Source organism: Vombatus ursinus, unplaced genomic scaffold (genome assembly GCF_900497805.2).
Source record: "Vombatus ursinus unplaced genomic scaffold, bare-nosed wombat genome assembly UNPS02014819.1, whole genome shotgun sequence".
Taxonomy (NCBI): Eukaryota; Metazoa; Chordata; class Mammalia; order Diprotodontia; family Vombatidae; genus Vombatus; species Vombatus ursinus.
In genome coordinates, this window is record NW_020954597.1 from 175,489 (window position 1) to 187,996 (window position 12,508).

The following is a 12,508-nucleotide window of genomic DNA, read 5'->3' on the forward strand; positions in this document are numbered from 1 at the left end:
TGTCTCTCTGTCTCTGTCTCTGTGTCTCAGTGTCTCTCTGTCTCTGTCTCTCTGTCTCTGTCTCTCTGTCTCTGTCTCTGTGTCCTTCTGTCTCTCCGTCTCTATCTCTGTGTCTCTCTGTCTCTGTCCCTGTCTCCTTCCAACCCTTTGATTCCTTCCTATCTTCTTGTCCCTCACTGCCTTTGCAGCCGTGTTCTTTTCTAGACCCTCCTCACCTGGTGGTGTTACCCTGCTAGGCCTCCTAAACAGCCCAGGCATTGTTGGAAATGGACTCCTGTGCAGATGTTCTTTCCCTGTACAAAGAGGAGTCATGATGCCTATGCTCCAGCCTCCCACGGCTTTTACGAGGGAGGCTCTCTCTGAGCCCCAGAGGCACCGGAGAGCCGCAGCCACTGTCATCAGTGGAGAGCCACAGCTGCTTGCTCAGGCCTCACTCAGCTCCATCCCCCCAGCATTGTAGCCATCAGAAGTCATCTTGGCCAGCGCCTTCATCAGACAGAGAAGGAAGCTGGGGCCCAGGGAAGGGAAGTGACTCAGTCAAGGTCACACAGCTGGCAAGTGTCCATGGAGGGCTATGAACCCAGGGTCCCTGGTACTCTTTTCTGCCCTCTGCCTTTCAGAGAGTTCCTTGGTTTGGGCCTTGGTGAAGAAGAAGTAGCCATTGGAAAAGCTCAGTTCTGCTTCTGTTGTAAGGAGGCTTCTAGACCTACTGCTGCTTTCAACAAATGGCTCTTTGGGTGAGCTGCCCAAGAACACGTTGCCAGAGCTTGTTTTCAGCGTGGCTGACAGGTGGACAGAACGAGAGGCAGTGGCATTTGGCATTTTGTCCTGCCGCCCTGGGGTGTCCCAGTTGGACACTGGCCGTCTGGGCCAGCTTCGGCCCAGCGGTGGGGGTAGTGCCAACCAGCATTGGTTTGGGGATAAATCTCTGAGCCAGTGGTGAGAGCTTCAGCTAAGAGAGTGTTATTAGGTGGATAAGGGCAGAGCAAATGAACCAGACTGGCACTTCGAGTGGAACAGTAGAGAGCCTGAAGGTTAGATAGGGAAAGCATCTGCTGCTTGTACAGGAAAGAGCAGGAGAGGGTCTCAGGCTGGCAGAGCTGGAAGGGCTCTCAAAGGTCACCTAGACCAGCTCCCTCATTTTACAGAAGAGGAAACTGAGGACAACCTAGACCTTCCCTGGGCTGCTCATTCAGGGGCCAGAAGAACAGGAAGCTGCCAGGTTTCTAGATTTCTGTAAACATTTCTTGAAAGAGGAACCACAGGCACTCTCCTTCCTGTTCCACCCAACCCCTGCCCCCCATCCCCCCACCTCCTCACCCTGTGTCGTCTTCCAGGGTGACCACTGGCTCCACTGATCTACTGCTCCATCCTCCACTTCATGGGCAGTGTGAATATCAGGCCGGGCCGGCTCTCTTTAGAGAGGAGGCTATCTGAGGCTCAGTCTAGGAGGCAGTTGGCCCAATTGTGAGCAGCAGGAGAGGTACCAAGAAGGGCCTGTTAGCCCAGGCCAGTAGGCTCCAGAGCTCTCCCCTTAGAAGCAGCTAGGAGGTCCTACAGTGGATAGTGTTCAGCCTGGAGTCGAGAAGACCTGAGTTGAAATCCAGCCTCAGACACTTCCTAGCTGGATGACCCCGGGCAAGTCACCTCTGTCTGCCTGCCTTACTTTCTTCAACTGTAAAACCAGGGTTGTTGTAAAGATCCATTAAGATAATATTTGTAAAGCACTTAGCACAGTGCCTGGTACATAGTAGGCACTTAATAAATGTTTATTTCCTCCTTTTCTCTCTCCCTCTCTCCCTCCTTCCCTCCCTCCCTCCCTCCCTTCCTCCCTTCCTTCCTTCCTTCCTTCCTTCCTTCCTTCCTTCCTTTTTTCCCTCCCTTCCCTTGTTATTTGTGGCAATCTGCTGCTGCCATCCCCACAACTGAACCCCAGGCCCTAGGACTCCAGTCCTCTAGGCATGCCCCCCACTCCCCCTGGCACACTTGGCTTCCTACTTTGACAGACATCAGCTCTTTTCTATGAGGTTGGGTTGGGCTAGGAAGGGCATTTGGGGACCTGGCTTTGCCTTCCAGCCTGAGCCGGGGCAAACAGTTCTTTTCTGTAAGATGTCAGTGGGCTTCATCAGGCACGTTTTCCCCCTTTGGGCCACAGCCATCCTGTAATCATAGAATTAGAGGTAGAAAGGACCTCAGAAGTCAGAAGGTCCTACCCTGCCCCCCCCCATGTGACAGAGGAGAAAAGGAACTTGTACAAGGTCATGCACACATCAGCCAAGCCAGAATTCACACACTCTTGACTCTTGCTTTCTGAGACCGATATTTCTGTTCCCCAATTGCCCCGTGTCCCATTAGGACTTCATCGGCCAGCCCCTCTTTCCCTACCTGTCCCCCCATCCCTGACTCCCCTTCTGGCAAGTAAGAAGAACTCAGCTGGCGGCTGAAGGAATCTCAATGCGTGGTGGCCAGGGCATCTCCCTCTGAGGGCTTAATGAAGCCAGGACAGGCCCCTTCTCTTCATGCCCAGCTGCCTTGGGCCACTGTCTTGGCTCTGCCTTTTGGGGAAAACTGGCGTAGGGAAAGTGGCCTTGGGCGGGAGCTGGCCCTCCAGTTTGGGACCTGGTCTGGCCTGAAACATTGGTTGCAAACCGGGAGGGGTTGGGCCTCTTATGCACTGCAGAGGCCTGGGACTGGGGCTTAGCTGAGCAAACAGGAAGCCCTGGGCTCCTCCTCACTGCAGGCGGCCAGTCCCTTGGGTCAGACGCCTCCGTCCTCCCCCCCAGACGAATCCAGGCTTTTCTCAGCAGGCGGAAGCTGTTTTCTCCTGGCCTTGAACCGTTTGTCTGGAGCAAGTTTTTCCCTGTAACCTGAGCATCTGGAAGCCCTGGAGAGAGTTCAGACTTCCTGTCTGAGCCATCCAGCATCCCATGGTCTACACAGGCTGGAGGCAGAGAGGAGCATGCCTTGGGGACGCATGTTTGGGATCCATTGGGTGTCCCTGCCCTTCTGGCCTCCATTCCTCCCTCCTTTGAACCATAATCCTGTTCTCCTAGAGGCCACAGTGTTTGCCAGGAAGCAGTACACTGAGGGGGAACTTGGGGGCAGCTAGGTGGCTCAGTGGATAGAGCGCTGGGCCCAGAGCAGGAAGACCTGACTCGAAATCTGGCCTCAGACACTTACTAGCTGTGTAACCCTAGACAAGTCACATCACCTCTATTTGCCTAGGGAAAGAAAGGGCAAGCCACTACAGTATCTTTGCCAAGCAAACCTCATGGCCAATATTGGTGTGCGTAGTCCATGGGGTCACGAGGAGTCGGGCACCACCCAGCGACTAAACGACAACAACAAGCTTTGGGGGACGTTGGGTAGGAGAGGGCAGATGTGAATTCAGGTGGGCCTCACCTTTAGTTGACTCTGAGAGCCAGAAGGGAGCAGGCCACTGTTCTTCATGTGCAACTGACAGAAAGCCCCAGAATGGGGCTGAGGTAGGCTGGGATCCAGAGTTTGGGGCCAGTCCCACTGGGGCTGCTCTGCCCGAAGACGCCTAGCTTTTAGGGTCTGGGCACAGAGCAGCATGAGATCAGGTAGGCTGATTTTTGTGGGGGACCTTCCCCCACCCGCCCACTCCCAGCCCAGCGTGTGGCCTGCTGGCGGGGGGGGGGGATAATGTTGTGGACTTGCCAGGGCCGGATGTGGTGGGGGAGGAGAGTAGTCTTCCAGCTTCAAGATTCCAGGGGCTTTGCTCTCAGTGGCCACGTTCTCCTTGAGTACTAGATCATGGAGTCTTGGAGTTAGGAAGGGCCTCAGAGGCAGTACAGCCAGCCTAGACCTGAACAGAATCCCGCATCATGGTTGTGCAGCCTCCACTCCTTTTAAAGGATCTCTTCGCTCTCGGCCACATTCCTAGCCTCGGCTCAGGTTACCTTCCCCTTCTCTAATATTTGAGAGGAAAGGCTCATGGGAGAGAAGGAAGGGAGCCATAGGACCATAGCTTTAGAGCTGGAAGAGACTTTAGAGATCACTCATTTGACAGAGGAGGAAACTGAGGCAGCCCACAAAAGGGCCACACAGATAGTGAGTGGTAGAGCCGAGATTCAAATCCAGGGACTTGAATGCCAGCTCCAGTCCTTGCATCACACCATCCTGGCTACCTTTGTTTCCTGGAATTGTTTTCCACTAGTCACTGAAGGCTTTTCTGTGTGTGACTTTAGACTCGGAATGAGGCTGAGTTCAACCTGGTTGGATCCCCATGCTTATGCTTATTAGTTAATTAACAGCCTTGTTAGCTGGTTCCCTGTGGCAACTACCTTCATTTAGAAACTGTCCCTATTCCACAGTTTGAAGTGGTAGTGTCCTTCGCCACGGAATAGCAACTCATTTGAAAATGGAAATGGTAAAAAAAAAATGGAAATGGTACATTAGCTGGTGCAGCCCCGATCCCCTCGGGGCCTTCCCAGAATGCCTCTGTGTGACAGGGAGGATAGACTCCCTCCATCAAGAGCCCAAGGCAGGAGGCATTTGGGCTTGGAGCCTGGACTCCCCTCTGGAACCACCTGGATTTCTCCTGCCCTCTGACAAGATCCTGGCCTATGTGAGGACATATTCCTCAGCCTGCCTCTCCCCATCACTGGCTCTGCTCTTTGTAATGAGTGAAGTTCATATATGATTTATAATGCATTGCTAGCCGTTGATTTTGACAATATCTGTGATATTGACTGAGGGTGGTTATGAATCTCAAATGAGATAATGTGTGACATATACACACATCTATGTAGAGATAGATGTCAGTTACTGATTGTATGAAGGTAGCTTCACCTCATGCCTGCCCTACCTACCTCAAAGAACGGTTTTGGGGGTATTGATACCATGGCTAATTAATTGGCTTAGATTATTCTAGGGGCAAAGTGACTGATCAATGGTCACACGACTGCTCAGTATCAGAGAGATGAGATTGGAACCTAAGCAGGCTCTCCTGACTCCAAATGCAGGAATAGAGCTGGACTGAAAAGAACTCAGTGGATCTGGAGTCAGAAGAGCCCTGAGTTCAAATCTCCCCTCCGACACTTACTAGTGCTATGACCTGAGCAAGGGAAATGGAAAGAACAATACCTGTAGTAGAGAAGTTATGGTGGGGCTCCAAGTGCTTTGCTCATTTGAAATCGCTATCGGAATGCCAGCAGTTACTATCTACATACTGTCGCACAAATATAAACCCTCAGGGAAGAGCACAGCTTGCTCTGCAGATGAGGGTTGGATCAGAATGCTGCCTGTGTGTGCTCCCACTTCAGCTAACTAAAGCACTTCGCTAACCAGGTTAACTCCCAGCTTGGCGTTGCACAGCACCACCTAGTGGCCGTAACACCCCTTTCACATTCCAGCTTGTTCCTTCCTCAGAGTCTGTCCACCCTACACCGTAGTAGATTCCTCAGGGGGCTTCTGAACGATTTGGTTTGTTTTGATGTAACCCTAACTTCTCCCTGCTTGAGCTCCAGGGAGGACTTTGCAAATGGGTGAGGGCCTGGATGCACAACCCAGGCAGTCAGAGAAGTAGAGTCAAATATTCAAAGAGAAGTTTTCTGGCATTACCACCTGTCACCAGCCTTCCTAGGCCCCAGGCCCAAAGTCCTCCTCCAGAGGCTGCCCTCACTAGGTAGCCCTTTGAAGCCAGAGCTCTGGGGACTGGCACATCCCCACTAAGCCTCCTCTCTGACACTCAGCACAGCCACTCCCCATTACTTTGAGAAATATTGACTGTCAAAGCTAGAAAGTACAGAGAAGGAAACTGAGACCCAGAGGAAGGAAGAGACTTTGGATCATATGACGGCTGAGCTGAAAGGGCCCTGAGAGACCGTTTAGTCCAACTCACTTATTTTACCAAAGAGTAAACTGAGGCCCACAGAAGGAAAGAGACTTAACGAAGGTCACACAACAAGTTGATAGCAGAACTGGGATGACCTCCCAAATCCTCTGACTCCCAATTCAGGAGCTGCCCTTAAAAGTGCAAAATGGAAATCCCAAGCACGAGGCAGTAATTGCATTTCCATTCTGTGTTAGCAGGTCAAGGGCACAGGGGAAATAGAGAGCTATGTTCTAGGAGACTAACTCAGTTTCCATCAGTCCGGAGAAACAGGTGCTAAGGAGAGGACCCTTTCCTCCAAGCGAGGAACTGGACGCTTGTTGGAAATCAGGGTCTTCTAGCCCTCTCTCCACTTGGCAAATCTCCATCCTTCAAGGCCAAGCTCAAATACCTCTTTCTCCGTGAAGCTTCTCCTGGTTGCCCACCCCCAGCCCCCAGCCACCCAAGCAGGTGATTTTCCCCTCGTGTGGGGGAACATGGACATCAGCTATTTATTTGTACTTCTCTTGCTAACTGAGCACAGTTCAACATGCTCTGCATTTTTCTGACTCACTGTTTTCTTTCTCCTACTAGACAATAAACGTTTTGATGCCAAAGACCATGTTGCCTCAAAAGAGATTTTTTTAAATGATTTGTTATTCTCAACTCAGGATATTATTCTGAACTTATAAGAGGCAGCTGGTGGTACAGTGGAGGGAACCCTGGGCCTGGAGTCAGGAAGAGCTGAGTTCAAATCCAACCTCAGACACTTATTAACTGTGTGATTCTGAGCAAGTCACTTAATCTTTGTCTGCCTCAGTTTCCTCAACTAAATGTTAAGTGGGGACAATAATAGTACCTACTTCCCAGGGTTGTTATGAAGATCAAGTGAGATCATGTTTGTAAAAAACATTCAGTACAGTGTCTGGCGCACAGTGGGTGCTATATAAATGCTTATTTATTCCCTTCCGCTTTCCTCCTCCCCTTAATAAACATAAGCATTGAGCAATTAATAGGGATAGGGACTGGACCCAGGATTTCGCTGCTGCGGTGCAAGGCAACACTTTTCTTTTTATCCCCAGTACTTATCACAGTGCCTGGCACGTAGTAGGTTTTTAATGAAGGCTTATTGACTGACTGCCCTCTGAAACTTAGATTCTTAGAGAGTTGACCAGAGCACAGAAAACTTAAGTGACTTGCCCAGGGTCACACAGCCAATATGTGTCCGAGGCAGGACTTCCTGCCTCTAAGGCTGGCTCACTATCCACTACCTCACACTGCCTCCTATGAGCAATTCCTTTTTGTACAATTCTTTGGGTCTGTCCTCATTGCTGTAAAGGGTGTTTTATAGTTGGATTCACATAGTTTCTGTGTGTGTCTTGGTAGGCAAACCCCCAAGTGTTGAATATATTGTCGTCATTTTGTTTTGTTTTGGCTAGGCAATGGGGTTAAGTGACTTTCCCAGGGTCACACAGCTAGTAAGTGTCAAGTGTCTGAGGTCGGATTTGAACTCAGGTCCTCCTGACTTCAGGGCCGGTGCTTTATCCACTGCAGCGCCACCTAGCTGCCCTTCATTGTCGTCCTTTTGAATGTATCCTTTTTCTAGCTCTTCCCGTTGGGTTTTGCTGGCTGTTTGCAGAAAAGCTGATGATCTAGGGAGCTTTATTTGGTATCTGCTACTTTCCTAAGCTATTAATTCTTTCAATTAATGAGTTGAATCTCTAGGGCTCTCCAGCTAGACCATCACATAGTCTCTGAAAGTGACCACTCTGTTGCTTCTTGGCCACTGTTTATTCCTTCCATTTGTCTTTTTTATGACTCTTGCTAGGACCTCTGGCACCATATCACCTGGACATCTATCCGAGTGGCGGACTTGGAGTCAGTACAGATTGGGCAGGTTCCAGTCCTACCCCTGACGCTTGCCAGCTGGGCAATCATGGGAAAATCATGGCATTTCATGGTGGACGGCTTGGGATTTGGGGTTGGTTGGTTTGGTTTGGTTTATTTTTTACCCCTGATCTTATTGGAAAGGCCTCTCATGTTTCTCCATTCTACATAATGCTAGCTCTTGGTTTTCGATCCACTTATTCCTACATTCTAAAGTTGAAGTTTGGTTGCCTTGTGGCTCTACCTTCCTCTCAAGCCCCTCTCTCCCCTTTCCCTCTTCCTCCCTGATCCCTGTGGAGTTAAACCAAACGTTTTGTGTCTGTATGTTCAAACCCCTTTTGTTCAGTTCTGATAAGAGTGAGGTTCATGTAATACCCACTCTCCCCACCCCTTCCTCCCTATTTGTACGCTCTTCTCATAAAGCCTTCTTCCTGATTTCATCCCCCGTGTACTCCATTTTTCTTCCCCTTTCTTTTCTATCTTAGAACCATTAAAAATGAGCAAAACCACCCGCAGTCCCTCTGTTTATCTTATTTAAGTTCTTCTGTGACCCTTGAAGGCATAAGAATTTTTGAAAGACTTGTCTCTTCTCTTTGTAAAAATATAAGCATTTAGACATATTACCATTTTACCTATTGCCTAGCCAAAACAAAACAAAATGACAACATTTACCAATATTACCATTTAGACAATGGTGTCTAACTCAAATAGAAACTGCCTGCACATTGACTTAGAAAACAACAAATGAACATTATCTATATTGTGTGGTGTGTTTATTGATTTTGTTTAACATTTCCCAATTACATTTTAATCTGGTTAGAGAGTTATTGACTGACTGCCCCCTGAAACTTAGATTCTTAGAGAGTTGACCAGAGCACAGAAAACTTAAGTGACTTGCCCAGGGTCACATAGCCAATATGTGTCCGAGGCAGGACTTCCTGCCTCTAAGGCTGGCTCACTATCCACTACCTCACACTGCCTCCTATGAGCAATTCCTTTTTGTACAATTCTTTGGGTCTGTCCTCATTGCTGTAAAGGGTGTTTTACACCCTTTTTACCTCTGGTTTAGACCCTTCCAGTTATTTAAATGTATTTGCCTTTCTAGGTTTCTCTTAACCCCTATGTTTATAATTCAAACTTTCTATTCATCTCTGGTCTTCTTAGCAGAAATGTTTTAAAGTCTTTTATTCCATTAAAATCCTTTTTCACCTCTTGGACTGTACTCGATCTTGCAGGCTATGCAGGTAAGTTGCTCTTGGTTGTAAACCTTTATCTTTTTTGCTTTTGAAATATCATGTTCCAAGATCTTCTCTCCTTTAAGTCGTGGCTGCTGAGTCATGTGATATTGACAGGTTCCTTGGTATTTAAATTGTTTCTTTCTAGCTGCTAATAGTATTTTTTTTTCTTTTCACCAGAAAGCTATGACCTTTGGCTTTGACATTCCTGGGAATTTTCATCTGGGGGTTCCTTTCAGGAGGTGACTGCTGTGTTCTTTCTATTTCCCCTTTGCTCTCTGGTTCTAATAAAGTTGGGCAGTTTTCATTTATGATTTTGTGAAATATGGTATTCTTTTGCTTTTTGGTCATGGTTTTTGGGGAGTCTTATGATTCTTAAATTGTCACTCCTTGACCTATTTTCCGGGTCAGGTGTGTTTGATAGTATATACCTTAAATTTTCTTCTATTTTTTCAATCTTTGATTTTTTGTCTAAAATTTCTAGTTGTCTCATAGAGTCATTGAGTTGTCTTTGATTCATTCTAACTTTCAGGGACTCTTTTACTTGCATAAGTCTTTCTTCCTTCTGTTCTCAGTTCTTTGTTCTCTTTCTAATTCTTTCCTACAGAGCTCTTATTTCACCTATCATTTTCTTTTTTTTTTTTTTTTTAAATCTCTTGCTTAATTTTTTCCCAAGTATTCTTGTAATCCTTGTGGCCAACCCAGTTTTTTTTTTCCCCTGGAGACACTGCTTGTATTTGTGGTATAGTTACTTTCTTCTTCAGTGTTCACCTCATGGCTATCTCTTGTCCCATAAAATTTCTTCATAATGTCCAGTATCTTCTTGTGATTACCAATATCTCCATCCTCAGTTTCTAATGTGAGACTCTGGCCAGAGCTAGGCTGGTTCCCCTTCAGCACTCTTGGACAGTTCAGACCTGGGATGGATCCTGTTTGTCCTGACTTCAATGTCTTTCCACTGGCTTCCCCTTCGCGTGATGTATCTTTGCTCAGAGCACAGGCAGGCTTCAGTGTCCTTGGTCAGATCTCTGCAGTTGGCTGTCCCTGCTCAGGGGTGCTCCTTTAAGCCCCATTTCCCCTACCTCAGCCAGGCTCACCCTAGTCAGAGTGCTACTGAGGGCTTCCTTTGAAGGCCTCTGCGGTAGGCCCACTCCCCTGAGCCATCCTCCATGTCTAGGCTCTCTTTGTGTATCATCTCAGTCTTGTTGAAAGAGCTTACTGATGTTTTTCTTTGAATTTCTTGATCATTTCTCAATCTAGTGCCCGTTTGTAGGAGAGCTGACTCCTCTCTGGCCTTTCCCACTGTTGTGTTAGCTGGAAGTTAGAAGCATGCCTTTCCAAGGACATACCATTTTTATAAAACCTAGAGCTTCATGTGGAACTTTATTGGTAATAGATACTCAGTATTTGGGGGTTTGGGGGGGGTTGTTGTTGTTTTGTTGTTTTTTTGTTTTTGTGGGGTTTTTTTTTTGTTTTGTTTTTTTTTAGGCAATTGGTGTTAAGTGACTTGCCCAGGGTCACACAGCTAGTAAGTGTCAAGTGTTTGGTCTGAGGCCAGATTTGAACTCAGGTCCTCCTGACTTCAGGGCCGGTGCTCTATCTACTGCACCATCTAGCTGCCCCGATACTCAGTATTTGTTGAATGGATGAATAAATGCATGGACAAATGAATGAACAGATGGATGAATCAGTGACTACATAGAAGGATAGAGCTGAACAGAGAATCCCAGAAACTCCGAGTGGGCAGGGACTTTAGCGCCATTGACGCCAAGCCAAACCTCAGGCAGAATCCCTTCTTCAAGATCCCAGAGTTTGCTTGAACACCTCTAGGGAAGGGGGCTGCCTTGGCAGGTGGTGAATTTCTTCAGGTGGGAGATGTTCAAAAGGTCCCTTACAGTTCTCAGATTATGATTTCATGATTCCATGACTCTGATTCTAAGTTCTTTTCATGACATCATCTGGCCTCTGTTGTGTGTTTCTAGGAATGGGTTACTCTGTGTTCATGTTTATAATAAATGTACTTGTCACTATGGAAATGTTTCCTGTATGCAAGGTAATAATGAGCAGATCTTTGTTTACGAGAACCACATTTTTATCCGGAAGTCCAAGACATTGATGTTATATGTAGCCACCCTCCCAAGGCCTGACTGGGCTATCTGGACATAGCCTACTTGGCCTCTCTGCCATGGTGGGCTATTTTGCAGCACTTACAGTGAGTAAGGCATGGGTGGAGGTGCTGGCCTTCTAGTCAAAAGTAGCTTCTTCCTCCCACCCATCCCCTGCCAAAATGCCCCAAGTACTTTGTGGCCACTTCTCGAACCCATTTAGCATGTTCCAGTTGAAATGAGGGTTATTTCTGTACCTGCTGGGTTGTTAGCTTTGTGAGAGGCATCACTCTCCATGCCCAGCTCATGGCTTGGCTCATTGTGGGGACTAAATGTATTGGTGCCCAAATGAAGGACTTCAAACAGAACCATAACTAGGGTGGGGCAACTGGGCCTTCACCCCAGAGCTGCTGAATTTAGAGGGCTCTTTGGCAACATCTGCACTCCTTCAGCACGTAGGAATGTAAAATGTATACCCTAGTTATCAAGACTGACTGGTGGAAACAGGAAACTACCAGAGGGGAAGCTTGAGGGGGCCCTCGAAGTGGCCTCACTGCTTGCTAGCTAATGTCGTGGGACTTCTGTCTCCCTCTGCTCACCCCAACTGAGGTTCTGTTTTGTTTCACTTTTCCCAGGCCCGACGTTTGGTACTTGTTCTGGGTGGCAGAATTCCTAGTTGTGGCTCATAACGAGAGAATGGATGGATGAGAGGAGGAAAAAAGGATGGGTCTCCTCTCCCGGTCACAATGAGGGTGCTAAACGGGGCAGGGCATGCTGAGGAGAGGGTCCTCTCTCTTTGGCTGTTCGGGGTGAAGAGGCAGGCCAGGCCAGGCCAGGCCTCCCCAGGGCCTGCTGAGAAGCACTTGGCCTGCCCTGCATTCTGGGGAGGTTTCGGGTCAAATGCCGGAGCCTCCCGAAGCATTCCAGGTGACGGCGGCACCTTGCTCGGCACGTGGCCTCCTCCCGTCCTCAGCTCCCGTCCTCGGCTCCCGTCCAAGGCTCACCTGGTGCTCTTCTTTCCTAGCTGCCTCCACCTTGGGTCTGGAGAATAAGAAAACTGCTACCCACCCCAAGTCGTCATGGCAACAGCCAGTGAATGTGTTCCTCTCCTCCAGCCGGCCCCCAGGTGTGGAGGAGCTACATCAGGAAGCTCAGCTTAACCTCCAGAGCTTGCTGCAAGGTACCGCTGCGAAGGGAGGGGCTCCGGGGGGAGGGCCCCCAGGAGGGAGAAAGTGGAGGCAGCCAGGGCTGCAGGCCATGTTTGGATTTCAGCAGCCAGGCCAAGAGTTCTGGAGCTCCGGGCCCCTGCCGCCTGTTGTTGAGAGGCGGGGTCAGCAGCTGCTATGCGCAGCTCATCTTCCAGCAGGCTGCAGAATTGGCAGTATTTTGCTCCTTCTCTTCTGGGGCTGAGTCTGGCCAGGCCCTCAGTGAAGGACTGGTGGAGG

The 12,508-nt window shown here is 48.7% G+C and overlaps 1 protein-coding gene across 2 annotated transcripts in view; it reads left to right on the plus strand.

Moving 5' to 3' along the window:
• NHSL2 (NHS like 2) overlaps positions 1-12,508 on the plus strand; it is a 99,429-nt gene that overhangs the window by 58,494 nt on the left and 28,427 nt on the right. For both annotated transcript variants that reach the window (XM_027836794.1, XM_027836795.1), the window contains exon 2: positions 12,088-12,243. In XM_027836794.1, the coding sequence (XP_027692595.1) occupies positions 12,088-12,243 (156 nt within the window). The remainder of the gene's footprint in view (positions 1-12,087; positions 12,244-12,508) is intronic.